Source organism: Carcharhinus amblyrhynchos, chromosome 6 (genome assembly GCF_965287045.1).
Source record: "Carcharhinus amblyrhynchos chromosome 6, sCarAmb.v2.hapA, whole genome shotgun sequence".
NCBI classification, from domain to species: Eukaryota; Metazoa; Chordata; class Chondrichthyes; order Carcharhiniformes; family Carcharhinidae; genus Carcharhinus; species Carcharhinus amblyrhynchos.
In genome coordinates, this window is record NC_137329.1 from 273,941 (window position 1) to 294,980 (window position 21,040).

A 21,040-nucleotide genomic window follows, 5' to 3' on the forward strand; every position below is an offset into this window, starting at 1 on the left:
TGAGACATCCTTGACCCAAGCACCATGAGACAATATACCATGTTGGATTGTCATTTGCAGCCATAGAAATGCCTGTCTGTCCCTTTACAATTGAATCTCCTCTATCTACTGTATTTTCACACTTTTTACTTCTCCCTTCTACAGCAGAACCAACTGTGGTGCAACAAAATCTGGCTGTTGCTGCTTTCCATTCCCCTCAACAGTATCCAAAATAGTATTTTTTTTTTTAGTGGCATGTCACAGGATTCCTGTACTGTTTGCCTCACCCTTTTTTCTCTGCCTGGTGGTCACCCATTCCCTTCCTGGCTGTGAAATCTTAGTCTTTGGTGTGACCATCTCTATATATGCTTTCCACCATTGTGGAACATAGTTGGTTGTAATCATCCCCACTTCTGACCTTGCATTGGAAGGAAGCTCATTGATGAAGCAGCTGAAGATGGTGGGGCCTTGGACATTAGCCTGAGAAACTCCTGCAGTGATGGCTTGGAACTGAGATGACCATTGCAACCATCTTCATTTGTACCACTTGTGACTCCACTCAATGGAAAGTTTTCCCCCAGTTCCTATTGACTCCAGTTTTGCTAAGGTTCCTTGATGCCACACTCTGGTAAATGATGCCTTGCTGTCAAGGGCAGTCAGTCTCACCTCACCTCTGACTTCAGCTGTTTTGTCCATTTTTGAACCAAAGCTGTAATGAGGTCAGCAGACGAGTGACCTTGGTGGAACTCAAACTGAACGTTGGTGAGCAGGTTATTGCTGATTGTGTGCTGCTTGATAATGATGTTGATGACCTCTTCAGTCACTACTGATGATCCAGAGTAGACTGATGGGTCGGTAATTGGCTGGGTTTAATTTATTTCGCTTTGTATAGAGGGCAGCCTCAGGCAGTTTTCCACATTGCTGGGTAAATGCCAGTGTTGTAGCTATACTGGAACAACTTGGCTAGGGATGCATCAAGTCCTGGAGCACTATTTATTGGAATCTTTGTCAGTGCCTGTAGCCTTTGCAGTGCTTTCTGCCGTTTCTTGAACTCGCGTGGAAGAAGGCAGGCATCTGTGATGGTGGGAACCTCTAGGAGGATGGGACAGATTGTCCACTTGACATGCCTGGCTGAAGATTATGCTTCACTCTTCTGCGTTGCTGTGCCTGGCCAAGTCATCAGTGGGTATAAGGATATTTTTGGAGCAGCCTCCTCCAGTGGATCATGGCTGAATGTGGGTAGACTGATCTGAGCTTAGACCTGACCTGTTGGCTGTGGAATCACTTTGCTTTGTTGCAGGTTGCTTTTGTTGTTGTAACTTCACCAAGTTGGTGCCTCAAAACAAACGTTTTCATTTTTTGGTTATTAATTAATGGGATGTGGGTGTCACTGTTGGGCCAGCATATATTGTCCAAGCCTTTTCAGACATTTGAATCAACCACATTGCTGTGGGTCTGGAGTCACGTGTCAATCAGACCGGGTAAGGACAGCCGATATCCTTCCCTAAAGAGCATTAGTGAACCACATGGGTTTTTATGACCATTGGTAATGGTTTCATTGTATTCATAGAAACTGGAAGCAGGAGTAGGCCATTCGATCCTGCTCTGCCATTCATCTTGATCATCAAATTCAGTATCCTGATTCCCCTTTCTCCCGTATCCCTTGGTCCCTTCAGATTCGAGAGCTGTTGAAATCAGACAACATTTTGGCCTCAACTACACTCTGTAGTCGTGAATTGCACACATTCACCACTCTGGGTGAAGAAATTTCTCATTGTTCTAAAAGATTTATCCTTTATCCTCAAACTATGACCTCTAATTTTGGACTCCCCACCACCTTTGGGAACGTTCCTTCTGAATTTACCCTGTTAGAATTTCATAAGTTTCCATGAGATCCCCCCTCGCTCTTCTAAACTCCAGTGAATATAATCCTAACTGCTTTAATCTCTCCTCACGCGACAGACCTGCCATCCCAGGAATCAGCCTAGTAAACCTTCACCATATTCCCTTTATGGTAACAACATTCTTTCTCAGATAAGGAGGCCAAAACTGCACATAATACTCCAGGTGTGACCTCACCAACACCCTGTACAATTGAGTAAAACGTCTCTATGCCTATACTCAAAACCTCTCCCTTTGAGTGCCAACATACTATTTGCTTTCTTCACTATCTGCTGTACCTGCACAAAGATTCCAAGGTCTTGTTGAATATCCACCTCTCTCAGTTTACACCCATTCATAATAATCTGTCATTAGGTTTTACATTCCAGATTTTTTTATTGATTTCAAGTTTCATAATCTGTCCGTGGTAGGATTCAAAGCTGGGCCCCAAAATCAAAGGTAGGCTAGTGGCAATGCCACTACACCATTGATTCACCTAGTGAACTCTTCATAAACTGTTTCCAATGCAAGTATTTCCGTCCTTAAATAAGGAAACCAGAGCTGGCATAGTTTCTCCCCATTCCAGATTTTATTTTTCCAGTGCTTCTTGCATAACCACTCCTAAAACAGCTTATGGAGACAATTAAATTTGCCAGTATTTAACCAATTTACTGGAGTTCTTTGAGTCAGTTGTGCTGTGAATAATGGAAAAATGGTGGATGTTCTTGGAAGAGCCACAGCAAAGATATTGTTTTGCTTTTTATTATTAAAAAGCTGATTATTTGCTTTTTAAAGCTCATAACGTAGGGGGTAACATTAGCATGGATTGAAGATTGCCTAGCTAGCAGGAAATACTTGGCATAAATGTGTCTCTTTCTAGTTGGCAGGATGTGACAAGTGGTGTGCCAGAGGGGCCTCAATTTTTTTTATATAAATGATTTGGATGAACAGTCTACAGATATGTTTGCTAAACTTGCTGGTAACACTGTAGAAAACTGAATTGTGAAGAGGATGTAAAAACATGACATGTACATAGGGTGAGTGAGTGGCCAAAAATCTGGCAAATGCAGCATAATATAGGCAAATGAGAAATTGTCCATTTTGGCAAGAAGAATAAAAAGAAGCTTATTATCTAAATTGTGAGAGATTGCAGAGCTCTCGGGTGCAGATAGATTTGGGTGTCTTGGTACATGAATCACAAGGCTAGAATGCAAGTACTCAAGTAATTAGGAAAGTTAATAATGTTATTGTTTATTGTGAGAATTGATCACAAAGTAAGGAAGGTATGTTTTCTTGTGAGAATCTCGAGTCCCTGGAACTCTTTTCTCAAAAGGCAGTGAAAGCTTAATGTTTCAATGTGCCTTCAGCTCCTTCCTCCACATTGCTAATGTATATTGTGAAAACCTGTGGTCCCAGCACTGACCCCTGAGGCACACCATTAGTCACTGGCTGCCATCCTGAAAATGACCCCTTAATCCCCACTTTCTGCCTCTGCCAGTCAGCCAATTCTCTATCCATGTTATGATCTGACCCTTCTTTAACAGTCTCTTATGCAGTACGTTGTCAAAGGCCTTCTGGAAATCTAAATAAATCATGTCCATTGGTGGTTTTTCTAATTTCCTTTGTTACCTCAAAGAACTTTAACAAATTTGTCAGACATGACCTCCCCTTGACAAAACTGTGCTGACTCTATCCTACTTTTATCGTGCACTTCCAAGTACTGGTTACAGGGATAGGGTGGGAGAGAAGGCTTGGGTAAAATACTGTCAGAGTTGGTGCACACTTGATGCGTCGAAAGGCCTCATCTGCACTGTAGGGAATCTATGATTCTATGAATTAAATTTTCTGAGTGCATTAACTAGAGTGGTTTTTGGTCAATTCTATCTGAAAACATTTAGGTTTTCTGAATAATAAGAGGTGGGTCTGTTCTCATCCTCATTTAGTCAGACTGCAAGTATTGCAAGATCTGCAGTGCCCATTTTATTTGTAATTGAGGGCCTCTACATTGTATATGAACTATATTAATCAAGTTGTATTTTATCCTGGCTTAAGTGTCTGAATATCAAGCAATGGAAAGTAGATACTTAGGCAGTTGGTGCAGAGAGTTTACCATATATACTCAAAAACAAGAAACGTGAGAGGTAAAATGGTTTGGGACCCTTGTTTAGTAACAATTTTGTGGTATGTGTCATTTTTTTGGTGTTGCATTATCTATCATTTCTCTTTTGGAGAATGAAAATTCAATGTAATTTATACATTTTCATTTCAATATTGTGATCTGAAATTTCCCTTTTATTAAAGGGCAAGCTGGATGACTATCAAGAAAGACTTGACAGGGGAGAAGTACTTAACCAAGACCAATTGGTAAGTGATTTCTGGATTTAAAAAGAAACCCTGTGATTGCTCAAACTACATTTGCAATTATTTAGGCTGGATATCTGCCTTATTGGAAAGGGCATTTTTCATACTCCAGATACTTGTGTGTGCCACTCATAGTCTTAAAGTTGTGTTTAACATAGATTCTCAGTCATAAAACTGTGGAATGGCAATGTTTCAAGTCAGGATAGTGTGAGAGTTGGAAGGGAAGCTTGCAGGTGATGGTTTCCCCATGCATCTGCTCCTCTTGTCCTTCCAGGTGGAAAAGATCATGGGTGTGGAAGGTTCTTAATTCCTTCATGGGTTATTGGCGTTGCTGGCACAGCTAGCATTTGTTGTCCATCCTTAATTGCCCTTGATCTGATTGGTTTGTTCAGCCATTTGAGGGTGGTTAGAGTCGACCAGATGAGGTAAGGATGGCAAATTGCCTTCCCAAAAAGGCATTGGTCAACCAGATAGGTTTTTACAACAATCAATAGTAGTTGCGTGGTTATAGAGTCATAGAAGTTTACAGCATGGAAACAGGCCCTTCAGCCCAATTTGTCCATGCTGTCCTTTTTTTCTAAAACCCTAATCTAATACCAATTGCCCGCATTTGGCCCATATCTCTCTATACCCTTCTAAATATTTTTTTAAAAATAAAATTGTACCCGCCTCTACTACTACCTCTGGCAGCTTGTTCCAGACACCACCTTCTGTGTGGAAAAAATTGCCCCTCTGGACGCTATTGTATCTCTCCCCTTTCACCTTAAACCTATGCCCTCAAATTTTAGACCCCCCCAATCTTTGGGAAAAGATGTTGACTATCTACCTTGTCTATGCCCCTCATTATTTTATACACCTCTGTAAAATCACCCTTCAGCCTCCTCTGCTTCAGAGAGAAAAGTCCCGGTCTATTCAGCCTTTCCTTATAATTCAATCCGTAAGGTCTCGGTAGCATCCTACTAAATCTTTTCTGCACTCTTTCTATTTAATAATGTCCTTTCTATAATAGGGTGACTAGCATTGCACACAGTATTCCAACTGTGGCATTACCAATGTCTTGTACAACTTCAAGATGTTCCAACTCCTGTCTTCAATGTTCTGACTGATGAAACCAAGCATGCCGAATGCTGCCTTCACCACTCTGTACGCCTGTGACTCCACTTTCAAGGAGCTATGAATATGTACCCCTAGATCTCTTTGCTCTGTAACTCTCCCCAGCGCCCTGCCATTAAACTAATATGGAGGGGGGGTGGGGATGAGACTGATAGCTCAGCAGGCACTGGGATTGGGAGCGAGTTGGGTGACAGGGTAGGTTTGTTTGAGAGGAAAATTATCTGGGGGAAGGAGGATCCGAGTGGGCCTGGAGGCTTGGATTGCATCTGTTTTAATGCAAGGAGTGTAACGGGTAAAACGGATGAGCTTAAGGCCTTAATGTTCGTGAGGAATTTAGATGTGGTGGCAGTGACGGAGAGTTGGTTAAAGGAAGGGCAGGACTGGCAGCTCAATATTCCTGGGTATAAGTGTTTTAGGAGTGACAGGAGGGTTGAAGAGAGGTGGTGGGGTGGCGTTGTTAGCTAAGGAGCACATCACAGCGGTGCAGAGGGAGGATAATATAGAGGAGTTAGGGATTGAGTCGCTGTGGGTGGAGTTGAGGAATAGGAAGGGAGCGATTACTATGCTAGGGGGGTACTATAGGCCACCCAACAGCCCACGGGCAGTGGAAGAAGGCATATGTAAAGACATTTTGGGTAGGTGGAGAAAGAATAGGGATGTTGTAGTGGGAGATTTTAATTTTCCTGGAGTGGATTGGAAGGTGCTAGAGCTGGGGGTTCAGATGGGGAGGAATTTGTCAAATGTGTGCTGGAAGGGTCCTTGGAGCAGTACGTAACTAGCCCGACTAGGGAGGGGGCCATACTGGATTTAGTTCTGGGTAATGAGCCAGGCCAGGTGGCTGAGGTTGCAGTGGGTGAACATGTGGCTAACAGTGACCACAAGTCTGTCTACTTTAGGATAACAATGGAAAAAGATGAGTGCTGTCCGAAGGGGAGGGTGCTAAACTTGGGGAAGGCAAGTTACAGACGGATTAGGCGTGAGCTGATGGATACGGATTGGGAGAGGTTGTTTGCGGGTAAGTCCATGTTCGGCAAGTGAGAGGCTTTCAAGGGAAAACTGAAAAGGTTGCAGGAAAGACATGTGCCGGTTAAGAGGAAGGATGGGAAAAGTAGGATTAGAGAGCCATGGATTACAGGTGATATTGAGGACTTGGTCAGGAAGAAGAGAGAGGCATACGTTAGGTCTAAGCAACTGGGAACGGAGAGAGCACTGTAGGAATATAGAGAGAGTAGGAGGGAGCTCAAAAGGGGAGTTAGAAGGACGAAAAGGGGGCATGAAATGGCATTGGCAGATAGGATTAAAGAAAATCCAAAGGCATTTTACTCTATATTAGGAACAAAAGGGTGGTTAGAGGGAAAATCAGTCCTCTTAGGGACAGGGGAGGGGAACTGTGCTTAGAGTCTGAGGGAATGGGGGAGATCCTGAATGAATACTTTGCATCGGTATTCATGAAGGAGAGGGGCTTGGTGTCTTGTACTGTCTTGGAGGGAGCTGTAGACCAGTTGAAAGAAATATCCATTACGAGGGAGGAAGTGTTAGGTTTTTAGGCAGCATAAAAACTGATAAAGCTCTGGGGCCTGATGGCATTTATCCCAGGCTGCTTAGGGAGGTGAGAGATGAAATTGCTGGGCCTCTGACGCAAATCTTTGTCTCTTCTTTGGACACAGGTGAGGTCCCAGAGGACTGGAGGATAGCTTATGTGATATCGCTGTGTAAAAAAGGTAGTAGGGATAACCCTGGTACTAATAGGCTGGTGAGTTTGACGTCAGTGGTAGGAAAGTTGTTGGAAAAAATTCTTAGGGATAGGATGTATACGCATTTGGAGCGTTGCGATCTGATTAGGGATACGCATCATGGCTTTGTTAAGGGGAGGTCTTGCCTTACGAATCTGGTAGAATTTTTTGAGGAGGTGACAAAAACGATTGACGAAGGACGAGCCGTTGATGTCGTCTATATGGATTTCAGTAAGGCGTTTGACAAAGTCCCTCATGGTAGGTTGGTTGAAAAGGTTAAGGCTCATGGGATACAGGGACAGGTATCTGTTGAAAACTGGCTAGGTAACAGGAGACATAGTAGTGGTGGAAGGGTCCTTTTCTAGCTGGAGGTCTGTCACCAGTGGTGTGCTGCAGGCCTCAGTATTGGGACCTCTTCTATTCGTAGTATATATAAATGACTTGGAAGAGGGCGTACGTGGTGTGATCAGCAAGTTTGCAGATGACACAGGTGGCAGGATTGGCAGACAGTGAGGAGGAGTGTCAGGCAACACAGCAGGATATAGATAGGCTGGTATATTGGGCAGATAAATGGCAGATGGAATTTAATCCTGATAAATACGAGGTGATACATTTTGGAAGGAATAATGTAGAGGGGAGTTGCACGATAAAGGGTAGACCTATTAAGAGTATAGAAATGCAGAGGGACCTGGGAGTGCAAGTGTACAAGTCTTTGAAGGTGGCAACACAGGTGGAGAAGGTTGTGAAGAAAGCTTATGGTATGCTAGCCTTTATAGGAAGGGGTATGGAGTACAAGAGCTGGTGTCTAATGCTGCAGTTGTACAGAACGTTGGTTAGACTGCATTTGGAGTACTGCGTCCAGTTCTGGTCACCTTACTACCAGAAGGACGTGGAGACCCTGGAGAGAGTGCAGAGGAGGTTTACCAGGATGCTGCCTGGTGTGAAAGGACTGGGTTATGAGGAAAGATTGGGTAAATTGGGGCTGTTTTCCTTAGAAAGACGGAGATTGAGGGGGGATCTAATAGAGGTGTATAAGATAATGAAGGGTATAGATAGAGTAAACAGTGGCAGGCTTTTTCCTAGATTGGAGACAAATATCACAAGGGGCCACGGGCTTAAGGTGAGGGGGGAGAGGTATAATTTGGATGCTAGAGGGAGGTTTTTCACACAGGGGGTTGTGGGGGTAAGGAATGCACTGCCAAGTAAGGTGGTGGAGGCAGGCATGCTGGACTTGTTTAAGGTTTACTTAGACACATGAGCGAAATAGGGATGGAGGGTTATAGGAGGCTGTTTTAAATAGGGATCAGAGCCTCGGGACGTTCCTGGAAATCAACTGTTACACGTGTTGATGTTTTTCTCTTACTCCGCTGGCGCGTCGGTTCACCTTGTTGCCTAACGAGGGGCATACACGGTGGGTCGTGCGTGGGCTGCTCTTGGATGTTTCGAGAGTAGCCTGGTACTTCGCGTCGTTTGTGTACGCTTAAAACTGGACCAGCAGTTGGGCACCACGACAGCTCAGTGACTATCACTGTTTGCTGTGCAGATACATGGATTTGGGCCAGTGTCTGTGGGAGTTTGCTCATTCTCCCTGTAGTTGTGTGGGTGTCCTCCGGGTGCTCCGGTTTCCTCCCACACCCAAAGATGTGCTCTTAGGCTGATTGGTGTAAGAAATTGTCCCTAAATTATTCTCCCCTTAATCTGGTTTCCAATGGCGGTACCATAAGCATAGACATGGGTCAAGGGTGGAGGAGGAAACGCACATTGTCAAGCGTGGGATTGTTGGGCCGAAGGGCCTGTTGCCCATGCTGTGTTGTTCTCTTTGTATTAACTGAGTAAATCCTGCCCTGGTTCAATCTATCAAAATGCATCACCTTGCATTTGTCTAAATTAAACTCCATCTGCCATTCGTCAGCCCACTGGCCCAATTGATTAAGATCCTATTGCAATCCGAGATAACTTTCTTCACTGTCCACTATGCTACCAATCTTGGTGTCATCTGCAAACTTAGTAACCATGTCCCCTATATTCTCATCTAAATCATTAATATAAATGACAAATGTCAGTGCATCCAGCACTGATTCCTGAGGCACACCTCTGGTCACAGGCCTTCAGTTTGAAAACAACTGTGTACAACCACCCTCTGGCTTCTGTCAAGAAGCCAATTTTGAGATTTAACTTTATGCACCATCCTACCATGCGGTACCTTGTCAAAGGCCTCGCTAAAGTCCATGTAGACAACATCAACTGCACTGCCCTCATCTACCTTCTTGGTTACCCCTTCAAACAACTCAATTAAATTTGTGAGACAGATTTTCCACTCGCAAAGCCATGCTGACTGTCCCTAATCAGTCCTTTCATCTCTAAATGCCTGTAGATCTTGTCTCTCAAAATACCTTCCAACAATTTACCCAGCACAGATGTGAGGCTCACTGCCCTGTAGTTCCAAGGCTTTTCCATAGAAACCATAGAAAATGACAGCTCAGAAATAGGCCTTTTGGCCCTTCTTGTCTGCGCCAAACCATTTTTTGCCTAGTGTCATTGACCTGCACGTGGACCATATCCCTTCACACCCCTCTCATCCACGAACCCATCCAAGGTTTTCTTAAATGTTAAAAGTGACCCTGCATTTACCACTTTATCCGGCAGCTCGTTCCACACTCCTACCACTTTGTGTGAAGAAGCCCCCCTAATATTCCCTTTAAATGTTTCTCCTTCCACCCTTAACCCATGCCCTCTGGCCTCAGTGGAAAAAGTCTGCTTGCATTCACTCTATCTATACCCACCAAAATCTTATACACCTCTATCAAATTTCCCCTCATTCTTCTACGCTTCAGGGAATAAAATCCTAACCTATTCAATCGCCCTCTGTAACTCAGCTTCTCAAGTCCCGGCAACATCCTTGTGAACCTTCTCTGCACTCTTTCAGTCTTATTTGCATCCTTCCCGTAACTAGGTGACCAAAACTGTACACAATACTCTAAATTTGGCCTCTCTAATGCCTTATACAACCATACCATAACACTCCAACTTTTATACTCGATACTCCGATTTATAAAGGCCAACGTACCAAAAGCACTCTTTGCGACCCTATCCCTGCAGCCCTTTTTAAATAAAGGCACAGTATTTGCCACTCCAATCTTCAGGCACCTCACCCGTGACTATTGATGACTCAAATATCTCGGTGAGGTGACCTGCAGTTTCTTCTCTAGCCTCCCACGCCATCCTGGGATACGCTTCATCAGGTCCCAGGGATTTATCTAGCTTGATGCGTTTTAAGACTTCCAGCACCACCACCAATGTAATATGTACACTCCTCAAGACATCACGATTTATTTCCCCAAGTTCCCTAGCATCCATGCTTTTCTCAACAGAAAATACTGATGAGAAATATTCATTTAGGATCTCGTCCGTCTCTTGTGGATCTGCACATAGATGACTCTACTCCTACACCCCCTATACTCTTAGATTCACTTGGTCCCAGCTGCCTATGCGTGTCATGTGCCTCTTTCTTCTTGACCAGGGCCTCAACATCCCAAGTCATCCAGGATTCACGACTTGCCCTTCACTCTAAGAGAAATGTGTTTACTCTTAACCCTGGTTAACACACTTTTCAAAACATGCCACTTACCAGACATCTCTTTGCCTTCCCACAAACTCCCCCAATTAACTTCTAAAAGTTCCTGCTTGATACCATCAAAATGGTCATTATTGAGACTAGCTTTCATTTCCAAATTTATTAATTGAATTTAAATTCTACCAGTTACCATGGTGGGATTTGAACCTCTGTATGGATTACATAGAAAGTAGAAGCAGGAGTAGGCCATTCGGCCCTTTGAGTGTGCTCTGCGATTCACCTTATCTCTGCCCAAAAGGGTTTGGTCTGCATAATGTGCTTTGCATCAGGTCTAAGAGTAGTAGTACTTCAAGGTTATTTTGCCTGTGGGTAAAACTTAAAGTTTGACTTGAGACTTAAAATCTTTTAAAAGTCTGATATGTTCCATATTATTAAATCTGTAATCTGCATATAGGTAGCTTTCGTTAGGTATGAGTAGAATCCAGCATCTTCCATTGATCACATCTTGGCAGCAGTTGATTCCTCGGTAGATTTTGTGGACCATTTAACGAGTTTGCAAAGCCAGTAGACTTAACATTGCAGAGTTCTCTTGGTTTTCCGTTTTGTTCCGCTTCATGGGGTGACACGGTAGCAGTGGTTAGCCTCACAGCGCCAAGGACTTGGGTTCGATTCCCTGCTTGAGTCATTGTAATTGCCTGTGTAGCGTTTGCACATTTTCCATGTGCCTGCATAGGTTTCCTCAGGGTGCTCCAGTTTCCTCCCACAGACCAAGGATGTGCGAGTTAGGTGGATTGGCCATGCTATATTGTCCCTTAGTGTTAGGGGAGAACTAGTTAGGATAAAAAGCATGGAATTATGGGGATGGGGCCTGGGTGGGATTGTGGTCAGTACAGACACGATGGGCCGAATGGCCTCCATAGAAGAACATAAGAATTAAGAGCAGGAGTAGGCCATTTGGCCTTTCGAGCTTGCTCCACCATTCAGTAAGATCATGGCTGATCTTTTTGTGGACTCCATTCCACTTACCCACCCACTCACCATAATTCTTAATTCCTTTGCTGTTCAAACATTTATCTACCCTTGCCTTAAAAACCTTCAATGAGGTAGCCTCAATTGCTTCACTGGGCAGGGAATTCCACAGATTCACAACCCTTTGTGTGAAGCAGTTCCTCATCAACTCAGTCCTAAATCTGCTCCCCCTTATTTTGAGGCCATGCCGCTTAGTTCTGGTCTCACATGTATTCACTGTAGAATTCTAAGATTCTCTATAATTCCAAAGGCCCAGCAGTGAATAGAAGTGGGGTGTTTGTGTTTTTACATTTATTGGGAAAGCTCAATTTTTTTGTGTTCTGCATGGAGTGCTTTGAGTTTCTTCAATGATGAAAGCATTCTGTAGTTAACTGCTGAGAGTTTCAGTATGAAAAGGAACAGATCGTTTTTTAAAATGATTTCCCTCTGGCAGACCAAGAAAGACATCTTGTGATGCAATCAATTCAGTTGATGGATCTTAAAAATGAGTGAAAAAACATATTTTAATTTTCTTGTAGGAAGCTGTTGGAAAGTTACAGGAAGTTGCAAATAACCTGGAGTTTGCTCGTGAATTGCAGCGGAGCTTCATTACGTTAGGCCAGGATGTAAGTATGCAAGAGATGGTGGGGGAAAGGGTGCAGTTAATTAGATCAAAACTGCTGTTATATAATTAAGATTATAGCATTGCTAAGATCAATATTTGTTGCCCATCGGAGTAGCTTGCTAGGCCCTTTTAGAAGGATGTTAAAAATCAACCACATTGCTATGGGCCTAGAGTCATGTGTAAACCAGACTGGGTAAGGACCTTTCCTAAAGGACATAAGTAAATCAGATAAGTTTTTATGACAGCATTTTCATTGTCACCATTACTGTGACTATTTCCAGATTTCTTAATTTTTTTTATCAATAATTTGCATATAACTTCCACCAGCTGCCGTGGTAAGACTTGAACCAGTGGCCCCAGGGTATTGACCTAGATTTCTGGATTAATAGTCGATTGACTTTACCTCTCTGCCAACATCTCCCACTGTTTGTTTTGCTCCACATTGAGGAGGGGTGGGACCTCTTTGGCCCCATTCGGTTTCTGTGGTTAATTGATGTTCCTGTTAAAGGACAGTAAGTCAAGTTTATTCAATTACCATATTGACTTGGCTTTGCTATCTGTCATATTTTGTCATAAGGTTTTTCTCCAGCAATGGATGCATTAACTTTTGGATGTATGATCCTTGCTCAAGGATTTTCTAGTGGGTCAATGTGACTGATGGTGTTTTTTTTAAAATTATTTTGAAAAGAGAGTTGGATTTTTATTTGCAGCCCCCATAGAAAGCCAGCTCGAAGACTAGAATTGCATATCTATGAACTGTGGTAGTACAAAGCTGGTCACCTTAGTGATTCAGATTCAAAGAACAAGGAACAAAGAACAATACAGCACAGGAAACAGGTCCTTCGGCCCTCCAAGCCTGTGCCGTGTGTTGGTCTGACTAGACAATTCGTTTGTATCCCTCCATTCCCAGGCTGCTCGTGTGACTATCCAGGTAATTCTTAAACGATACCAGCGTGTCTGCCTCCACCACCCTACTTGGCAGCACATTCCAGGCCCCCACCACCCTCTGCGTAAAAAAAAAAGTCCCTCTGATATCGGAGTTATACCTTGCCCTTCTCACCTTGAGCCTGTGACCCCTCGTGATCGTCACCTCCGACCTGGGAAAAAGCTCCCCACTGTTCACCCTATCTATAGCTTTCATAATTTTGTACACCTCTATTAGGTCTCCCCTCCTTTCCAGGGAGAACAACCCTAGTCTACCCAATCTCTCCTCGTAGCTAAGACCCTCCATACCAGGCAACGTCCTGGTAAACCTTCTCTGCAGTCCCTCTAAAGCCTCCACGTCCTTCTGGTAGTGCGGCGACCAGAACTGGACGCAGTACTCCAAATGTGGCCTAACTAGTATTCTGTACAGCTGCAATATCAGGTTCCAGCTTTTATACTCTATACCCTGTCCTATAAAGGCAAGCATACCATATTGCCGCCTTCACCACCACCACCACCTGTGCTGCCACCTTCAGGGATTTGTGGACTTGCACACCCAGGTCCCTCTGTATCTTGATGGCTCTGTCATTTATTGTATAGCTCCCCCCCTACATTAGTTCTTCCAAAATGCATCACCTCACATTTATCTAGATTAAATTCCATCTGCCATTTCTCCGCCCAATTTTCCAGCCGATCTATATCCTGCTGCATTCTTTGACAATGTTCATAGCTATCTGCAAGTCCAGCCATCTTTCTGTCATCCGCAAACTTGCTGATAACACCACCTTCCAGATCGTTTATATATATATCACAAATAGCAGAGGGCCCAGTACAGAGCTCTGTGGAACACTACCGGTCACAGACATCCAGCCGGAAAAAGACCCTTTGACTGCTACACTTTGTCTCCAGTGGCCAAGCCAGTTCTCTACCCATCTAGCCACCTCTCCTTGTATCCCATGAGCCTTAACCAACCTGCCATGAGGGACTTTGTCAAACGCCTCACTGAAATCCATATAGACAACATCCATGGCCCTTCCTTCGTCAATCGTTTTTGTCACCTCCTCAAAAAAAAACTCCATCAAATTTGTAAGGCATGACCTCCCTCTTACAAAGCCATGCTGTCTGTCACTAATGAGATTATTCCGTTATAAATGTGCATACATCCTATCTCTAAGAATCCTCTCCAACAACTTCCCTACCATGGATGTCAAGCTCACCGGCCTATAATTACCTGGGTTATCCCTACTACCCTTCTTAAATAACAGTACCACATTCGCTATCCTCCAATCCTCAGGGACCTCACCTGTGTCTAGTGAAGAGACAAAGATTTCCGTCAGAGACGCAGCAATTTCATCTCTTGTCTCCCTGAGCTGTCTAGGAGACATGCCATCGGGCCCTGGGGATTTGTCAGTTTTAATGTTCCCTAAAAAACCTAACACTTCCTCCCTTGTAATGGAAGTTCTCTCTAATGGGTCAACACCTCCCTCTAAGACACTCCCAGTCAACACGTCCCTCTCCTTTGTGAATACTGATGCAAAGTATTCATGTAGGATCTCAGCTATTCCCTTGGGTTCTAAGCATAATTCCCCTCTTTTGTCCCTGAGAGGTCCGTTTTTTTTTCCTTTCCCTGACAACTCTTTTGTTCCTAACATATGAATAAAATGTCTTAGGATTCTCCTTAATCCTGTCTGCCAAGAACATTTCGTGACCTCTTTTTGCCCTTCTAATTCCCTGTTTGAGTTCTTTCCTACTGTCTCTAAATTCCTCCAGATCTCCATCTGTTTTCAGTTGCCTGGACCTAACATACACCTCTCTTTCCTTTTTGATTGGATCCTCAATTTCCCTGGTTATCCACGGCTCTCAAATCCTACTTTTCCTATCCTTCCTTTTTACAGGCATGTGCCTGTCCTGCAGCCGTATCAACTGCTCCTTAAAAGACTCCCATATGCCAGACATGGACTTACCCACGAACAGCCTCTCCCAATCAACGGTCACCAATTCTTGCCTAATCCGGCTATAGTTAGCCTTCCCCCAATTTAGCACCCTACCCTTAGGACAACACTCATCCTTTTCAATTACTATCCTGAAGTTAACGGAATCGTGGTCACTATTTGCCACATGTTCCCCTACTGAAACTTTGACGACGTGACCAGGCTCATTTCCCAGAACTAGGTCCTGCTGTGAATCGTGGGCTTTTTAACCAAAATATTTGAGAACAAAGTGAAGAAGCCATTGACAATTTTCATGGAGAAACTGGACAAAATTAAAGAAACATGAATTTGGAATAGAGTGGCCTGACAAATTATTGAGAGAGTAATGCTTATAAGTTGTACAATAAATGGTAAGACTGCTACTATGTTTAATTTATTTCACCGAGAGTGACCCTATGGGAGGAGCGCTATATCGCAAGGTCTGTTTTTAAGTTGCCCTGTTTTAAGTCATCCTGCAGATATAATAGGACCAATGTGCACAACTTGTGGGATTTCTGTTTCCACACTTTGTACAGGGGCTGATGTAGCGTGTGACCTGGTGCTACTATTTTGGATGTCTCTCTTGCACCCTTAAACCTCCTTGCTGACTCTCGTTCTATGCCCCTCCTACTTGCCGATCATCCCGCTCCCAGCCCATCAAGTTTTCCAATTCTCCAGCTCCTTGGTTCTCCCATCTGCCATGTCCCTCCTGCTTGCTGTCTGCTGAACTCTCCACTGATTCCCAAGTCCTCATGTACAGCAAGGGTTTGGGAGAGGGTAACACCAAGCTAAGGAGAGCATTGGGGAGTTGCAGGATTGGCTACTGAGAGGTAAGTAGGAAATGTTAAATGTATTTTTTATTTTTAAACTTATTTAACTTTTTTTATTTGTTTGTGAACATAGGAATTTATGAATGTACAGTTTCAACTAACAATGTATAATATTTTACTTTCTTAAACGGTAGAAGGCCTACAGAAACGAACTACAAATTTTACATTGGTTGTAATAGGGGAATTGCTTAACGTTGTTGCATTTGAAATTACATTTTCAGGAACACAACTAATTAAGTGAGGAATTACTGCTATATGTTACTGAACTAAAAAGTGTCTGTTGTCTTGGCCAAGTATATTTTCCTGTTAGGTTTGTTGCAATAGATATTGAAGGTTTCATTAGCTCAATTTGTCAAAATAACTTTGCATTTTCTTTCCAGATCCAGAAATCACTGAAAAAAGCAGCTCGTAGGGAACAATTGATGCGAGAGGAAGCGGAACAGAAGCGATTAAAAACTGTCCTTGAGCTACAATACGTTTTGGACAAATTGGGTGATGATGATACACGCACTGACTTGAAGCAAGGTTGGAATGGGTCTCCTGTTTTAACTGAAGAAGAATTGGGAATGTTGGATGAATTCTACAAGCTTGTACAACCTGAGCGAGACATGAACCTCAGGTATAAAGTTTTGTAAATGCCAGTCCTTGCTTATGAAACCAGCTGTGGCAATGCAGCCTGCGTAGGCTGATTTTTATTGCTCTTGATCTGCTTTAATTCAGATGCAAATCAAGTTTTTGCCTATCTTTGCCTTTAGGAAGGTTTATTGATTTTGTTTTGTTGTATCTGTCTAGATCTACTGAAACTGTTAATTCACCCAAATTGTTTTCTGTTTCAACAAATAGCATCCAAGGCTCAGGTTTGTATGGTGGTAGTGTTAAGGCCCTAACAAAGAATGTTGGTGATTGAGTATGACAGCCCCAATATTGTGGGCAGAGTTGAAACTGAATTGAAGAGATTTGAAGATTACATTATGGGAGAGGAGGGTGCAAGAGAATATGAGGAGGGATTGTGTTTAAGCTTTTTTTTAAGACATGGTGATGACGGACATGGGAATAGGGATGGATGAATTGTTAGCAACTGATCTTATTTTGATGCCTTAGCAGAAGCCAAAAGATGGAGGCTGTAGATTTAATCAGAAGAATTATAGGGGAATAAATGAGAGTCTTCACACAGAGGACAGTGGAGGTTTGAAACTCGCTGTCTGAGGGGCAGAAACCCTCATTCCAATTAAAAAGTACTTGTAATGCATATGAGTGTTATAAGGTGCAAGAGTATAGGTCCAGTGATGGAAAATGGGTTTAGGCTAGGTAGAGGATTGGTTAACTAATAGAACAGAAGCAATAGGGAGTCAGGGGTGAAGGTTGAGGATAGCACAGAAGCTCAAGAGAGCACAGTAAGTAATAAAGGCAGTGTCAATAATCCTAGTGCCAGACAAATCAAACAAAAGCAGAACAGGGGGCAAGGGATGTCCAAATTAAACTGCATTTATTTAAATGCAAGAGGCCTGACCGGCAAGGCAGATGAAATCAGGGCACGGATGGGTACGTGGGACTGGGGTATTATAGCAATTACTGAAATATGGCTGAGGGGAGGACAGAACTGGCAGCTCAGTGTTCCAGGATACAGATGCTAAAGAAAATATAGAACAGGAGGTAAGGGAGGAGAGGAAGTTGCATTTTTGATTAGGGAAAACATCACGGCCATACTGAGAGGAGATCTATCTGAGGGTTCGACCACTGAGTCTGTATGGATAGAACCAAGAAATAGAAGGGGGAAATTACTTTGAAAGGATTGTACTATTGGCCTCCAAATAGTCAGTGAGGAAATTGAGGAGCAAATATGGAAGGGGATTACAGATTGCTCCAAGAAAAAGGGTGATAATAGGGGATTTTAACTTTCCCAACATTGACTGAGACAGCCATAGTATTAGAGGTTTGGATGGAGAGAAATTTGCTGAGTGCACTTAGGAGGCGTTTCTCATTCAGTATGTGGATGGCCTGACTAGAGAGGGGGCAAAACTTGACCTCCTCTTGGGAAATAAGGAAGGGCAGGTGACAGAGGTGTTAGTGAAGGATCACTTTAGATCACTCTAGTGATCATAATTCCATTAGTTTTCCATAGCTATGGAGAATGATAAGTCTGACCCAAAAGTTAAATTTTGATGGTATCAGTCAGGAACTTTCAAAAGTTAATTGGGGCAGTCTGTGGGAAGGCAAAGGGACGTCTGGTATGTGGCATGATTTCAAAAGTGTGTTAACCAGGGTTCAGGGTAGACACATTCCTCTTAGTGAAGGGCAAGGCTGCTAGAAGTAGGGAACCCTGGATGACTCAGGATATTGAGGCCCTAGTCAAGAAGAAGAGACGCACATGACATGCAAAGGCAGCTGGGATCGAGTGGATCCGTTGAAAGTATAGAGGGTGTAAGAGTAGAGTCATGGGAGAAATCAGGAGGTTAAAAAGGGCACATAAAATTGTTTTGGCAGATAAGGCAAAGGAGAATCCAAAGGGCTTCTACAAATACATAAAGGGCAAAAGAGTAACAAGGGAGAGAGTAGGGCCTCTTAACCGCCAACAAGGTCATTTATGTGCAGATTTACAAGAGATGGGTGAGGTTCTAAATGACTATTTCTCACCAGTATTTACTGTTGAGAAAGGCATGGCTATTAGGGAACTTGTGGAAATAAATAGCATGTCTTGAGGAGTGTACATAGAGAAGGAGGTGCTGGAAGTCTTAAAAGCACATCAAGGAAGATTATTCCCTAGGACCTGATGAAGCGTATCCCAGGACATTGTGGGAGGCAAGGAAGGAAACTGTGGATCCCTTAGCAGAGATATTTGAATCATCGACAGCCACTGGTGAGGTGCCTGAAGATTGGAGGGTGGCAAATGTTGCCCTTTTGTTGAAAAGGGGCTGAAGGAAAAGGCCTAGGAGCTACAGGCTGATGACCCTCATACATCTGTAGTCGGTAAGTTGTTAGAAGGTATTTTGAGAAACGGTATCTACAGGCATTTAGATAGGCAAGGACTGATTTGGAACAGTCAGCATGGTTTTGAGAGTGGAAAATCATGCCTGTCAAATGTGCTTGAGTTTTTTTGAGGGCTAACCAAGAAGGTAGATGAGGGCAGTGCAGTTGATGTTGCCTACATAGACTTTAGCAAGGACTTTGACAAGGTACCATATGGTAAGTTGTCGCCTGAGGTTAAATCTTGTGGGATCCAGGGTGAGGTAGCCAAATGGTTACAAAATTATCTTGACAGAAGCCAGAGGTGGTTTTAGAACATAAGAACAGAAGAAATAGGAGCAGGAGTAGGCCATCTAGCCCTTCGAGCCTGCCCCACCATTCGGTAAGATCATGGCTGATCTGTCGTGGCTCAGTTCCACTTTCCCGCCCTCTCCCCATAACCCTTAATCCCCTCGCTTATCAAAAACCCATCAACCCGCGTCTTAAAAATATTTAGCGAGGCAGCCTCCACCACTTCAACGGGCAGAGAATTCCAGAGATTCACCACCCTTTGAGTGAAGAAGTTCCTCCTCAACTCCGTTCTAAACTGCACCCCCCCCCCCCCGATCTTGAGGCTGTGCCCCCTAGTCCTACTGTCCTTTCTGAGCGGGAAGAGTCTCTCCACCTCTATCCTATCCAAGGGTTGTTTTTCAAACTGGAGGCTGTGACTAGTGGTGTGCCTCAGGGATTGATGGTCCATTGTTATTTGTAATTTATATTAATGACGGGGATGAAAATATAGGAGGCATGGTTAGTAAGTTTGCAGATGACATAGTGGACGGTGAAGAAGGTTATCTAGGATTGGACCAGTGGGCTGATGAATGGCAAATGGAGTTTAATTTAGATAAATGTAAGGTGATGCATTTTGTAGATTGAACCAGGGCAGGACTTGCTCAATTAATGGTAGGGCACTGGGGAGAGTTATACAACAAAGCAACCTACAGGTACAAGTTCATAGCTCATTGAAAGTGGAGTTGCAGCTGGACAGAGTGGCGAAGAAGGCGTTCGGCATGCATGGTTTCATTGGTCAGAACATTGAATACAGGAGTTTGGCTGTCTGGTTGAAGTTGTACAAAACATTGGTTAAGGCCACACTTGGAATACTGTGTACAGTTTTGGTCACCCTATTATTGAAAGGATATTATTAAATTAGAAAGAAAGCAGAGAAGGTTTACTAGGATGCTACCAGGACTTCATGATTTGAGTTTTACGGAGAGGCTGGATAGACTGGGACTTTTTCCTAGGAGTGTAGGAGGCTTAGGGATGATCTTATAGAAGTCTTTAAAACAATGAGGGGCATAGATCAGCTAGATTATTCTAAAGTAATGGAGTCTAAAACTAAACGGCATAGGTTTATGGTGAGAGGTGACACAAAAGATCCAGAAGGGCAATTGTTTTTCACACTGAAGATGGTGAGTATCTGGAATGAACTGCCAGAGGTAGTAGTAGAGGCAGATACAATTTTATCTTTTAAAAATCATTTAGACAGTTACACGGGTAGGATGGATATAGAGGGATATGGGCCAAATGCAGACAATTGGGACTGGCTTTGTCGGCTTAAAAAAAAGCGGCATGGACAAGTTGGGCCAAAGGGCCTGTTTCCAGAGGCTGAAAATCTCTGTGACTCTAAGCCTCCATGACTAACGGAAAGCAACGAGGGGGCTAAATGGCTGTTTTTCTGGTTGGCAATTAGTGACTAGTGGTGCACCTCAGGGATCAGTGTTGGGATTGCAATTGTTTACGATTTACAAAGGTGATTTGAAGTTGGGGACCAAGTATAGTGTGTCAACAGTCACAGATGACATCAAGATAAGTGGCAGCGCAAAGTGTGCAGAGGACGCTGAACGTCTGCAAAGGGATGTAGATAGTTTGAGTGGGCAAGAATATGGCAGATGGAGTACAATGTTGGTAAATGTTAGGTCATTTTGGTAGAAATAACAGCAAAATGGACTATTACTTAAATGGAAAAATTTGCAGCATGCTGCTGTGCAGAGGGACCTGGGTGTCCTTGTCTATGAATCACAAAGTTGGATTGCAGG

General features: G+C 43.4%; 1 protein-coding gene across 2 annotated transcripts in view; it reads left to right on the forward strand.

The window, feature by feature from the left end:
- Positions 1-21,040, forward strand: part of caprin1b (cell cycle associated protein 1b) — a 237,663-nt gene that overhangs the window by 20,094 nt on the left and 196,529 nt on the right. For both annotated transcript variants that reach the window (XM_080189836.1, XM_080189837.1), the window contains exons 2-4: positions 4,162-4,224; positions 12,189-12,275; positions 16,379-16,617. In XM_080189836.1, the coding sequence (XP_080045962.1) occupies positions 4,162-4,224; positions 12,189-12,275; positions 16,379-16,617 (389 nt within the window). The remainder of the gene's footprint in view (positions 1-4,161; positions 4,225-12,188; positions 12,276-16,378; positions 16,618-21,040) is intronic.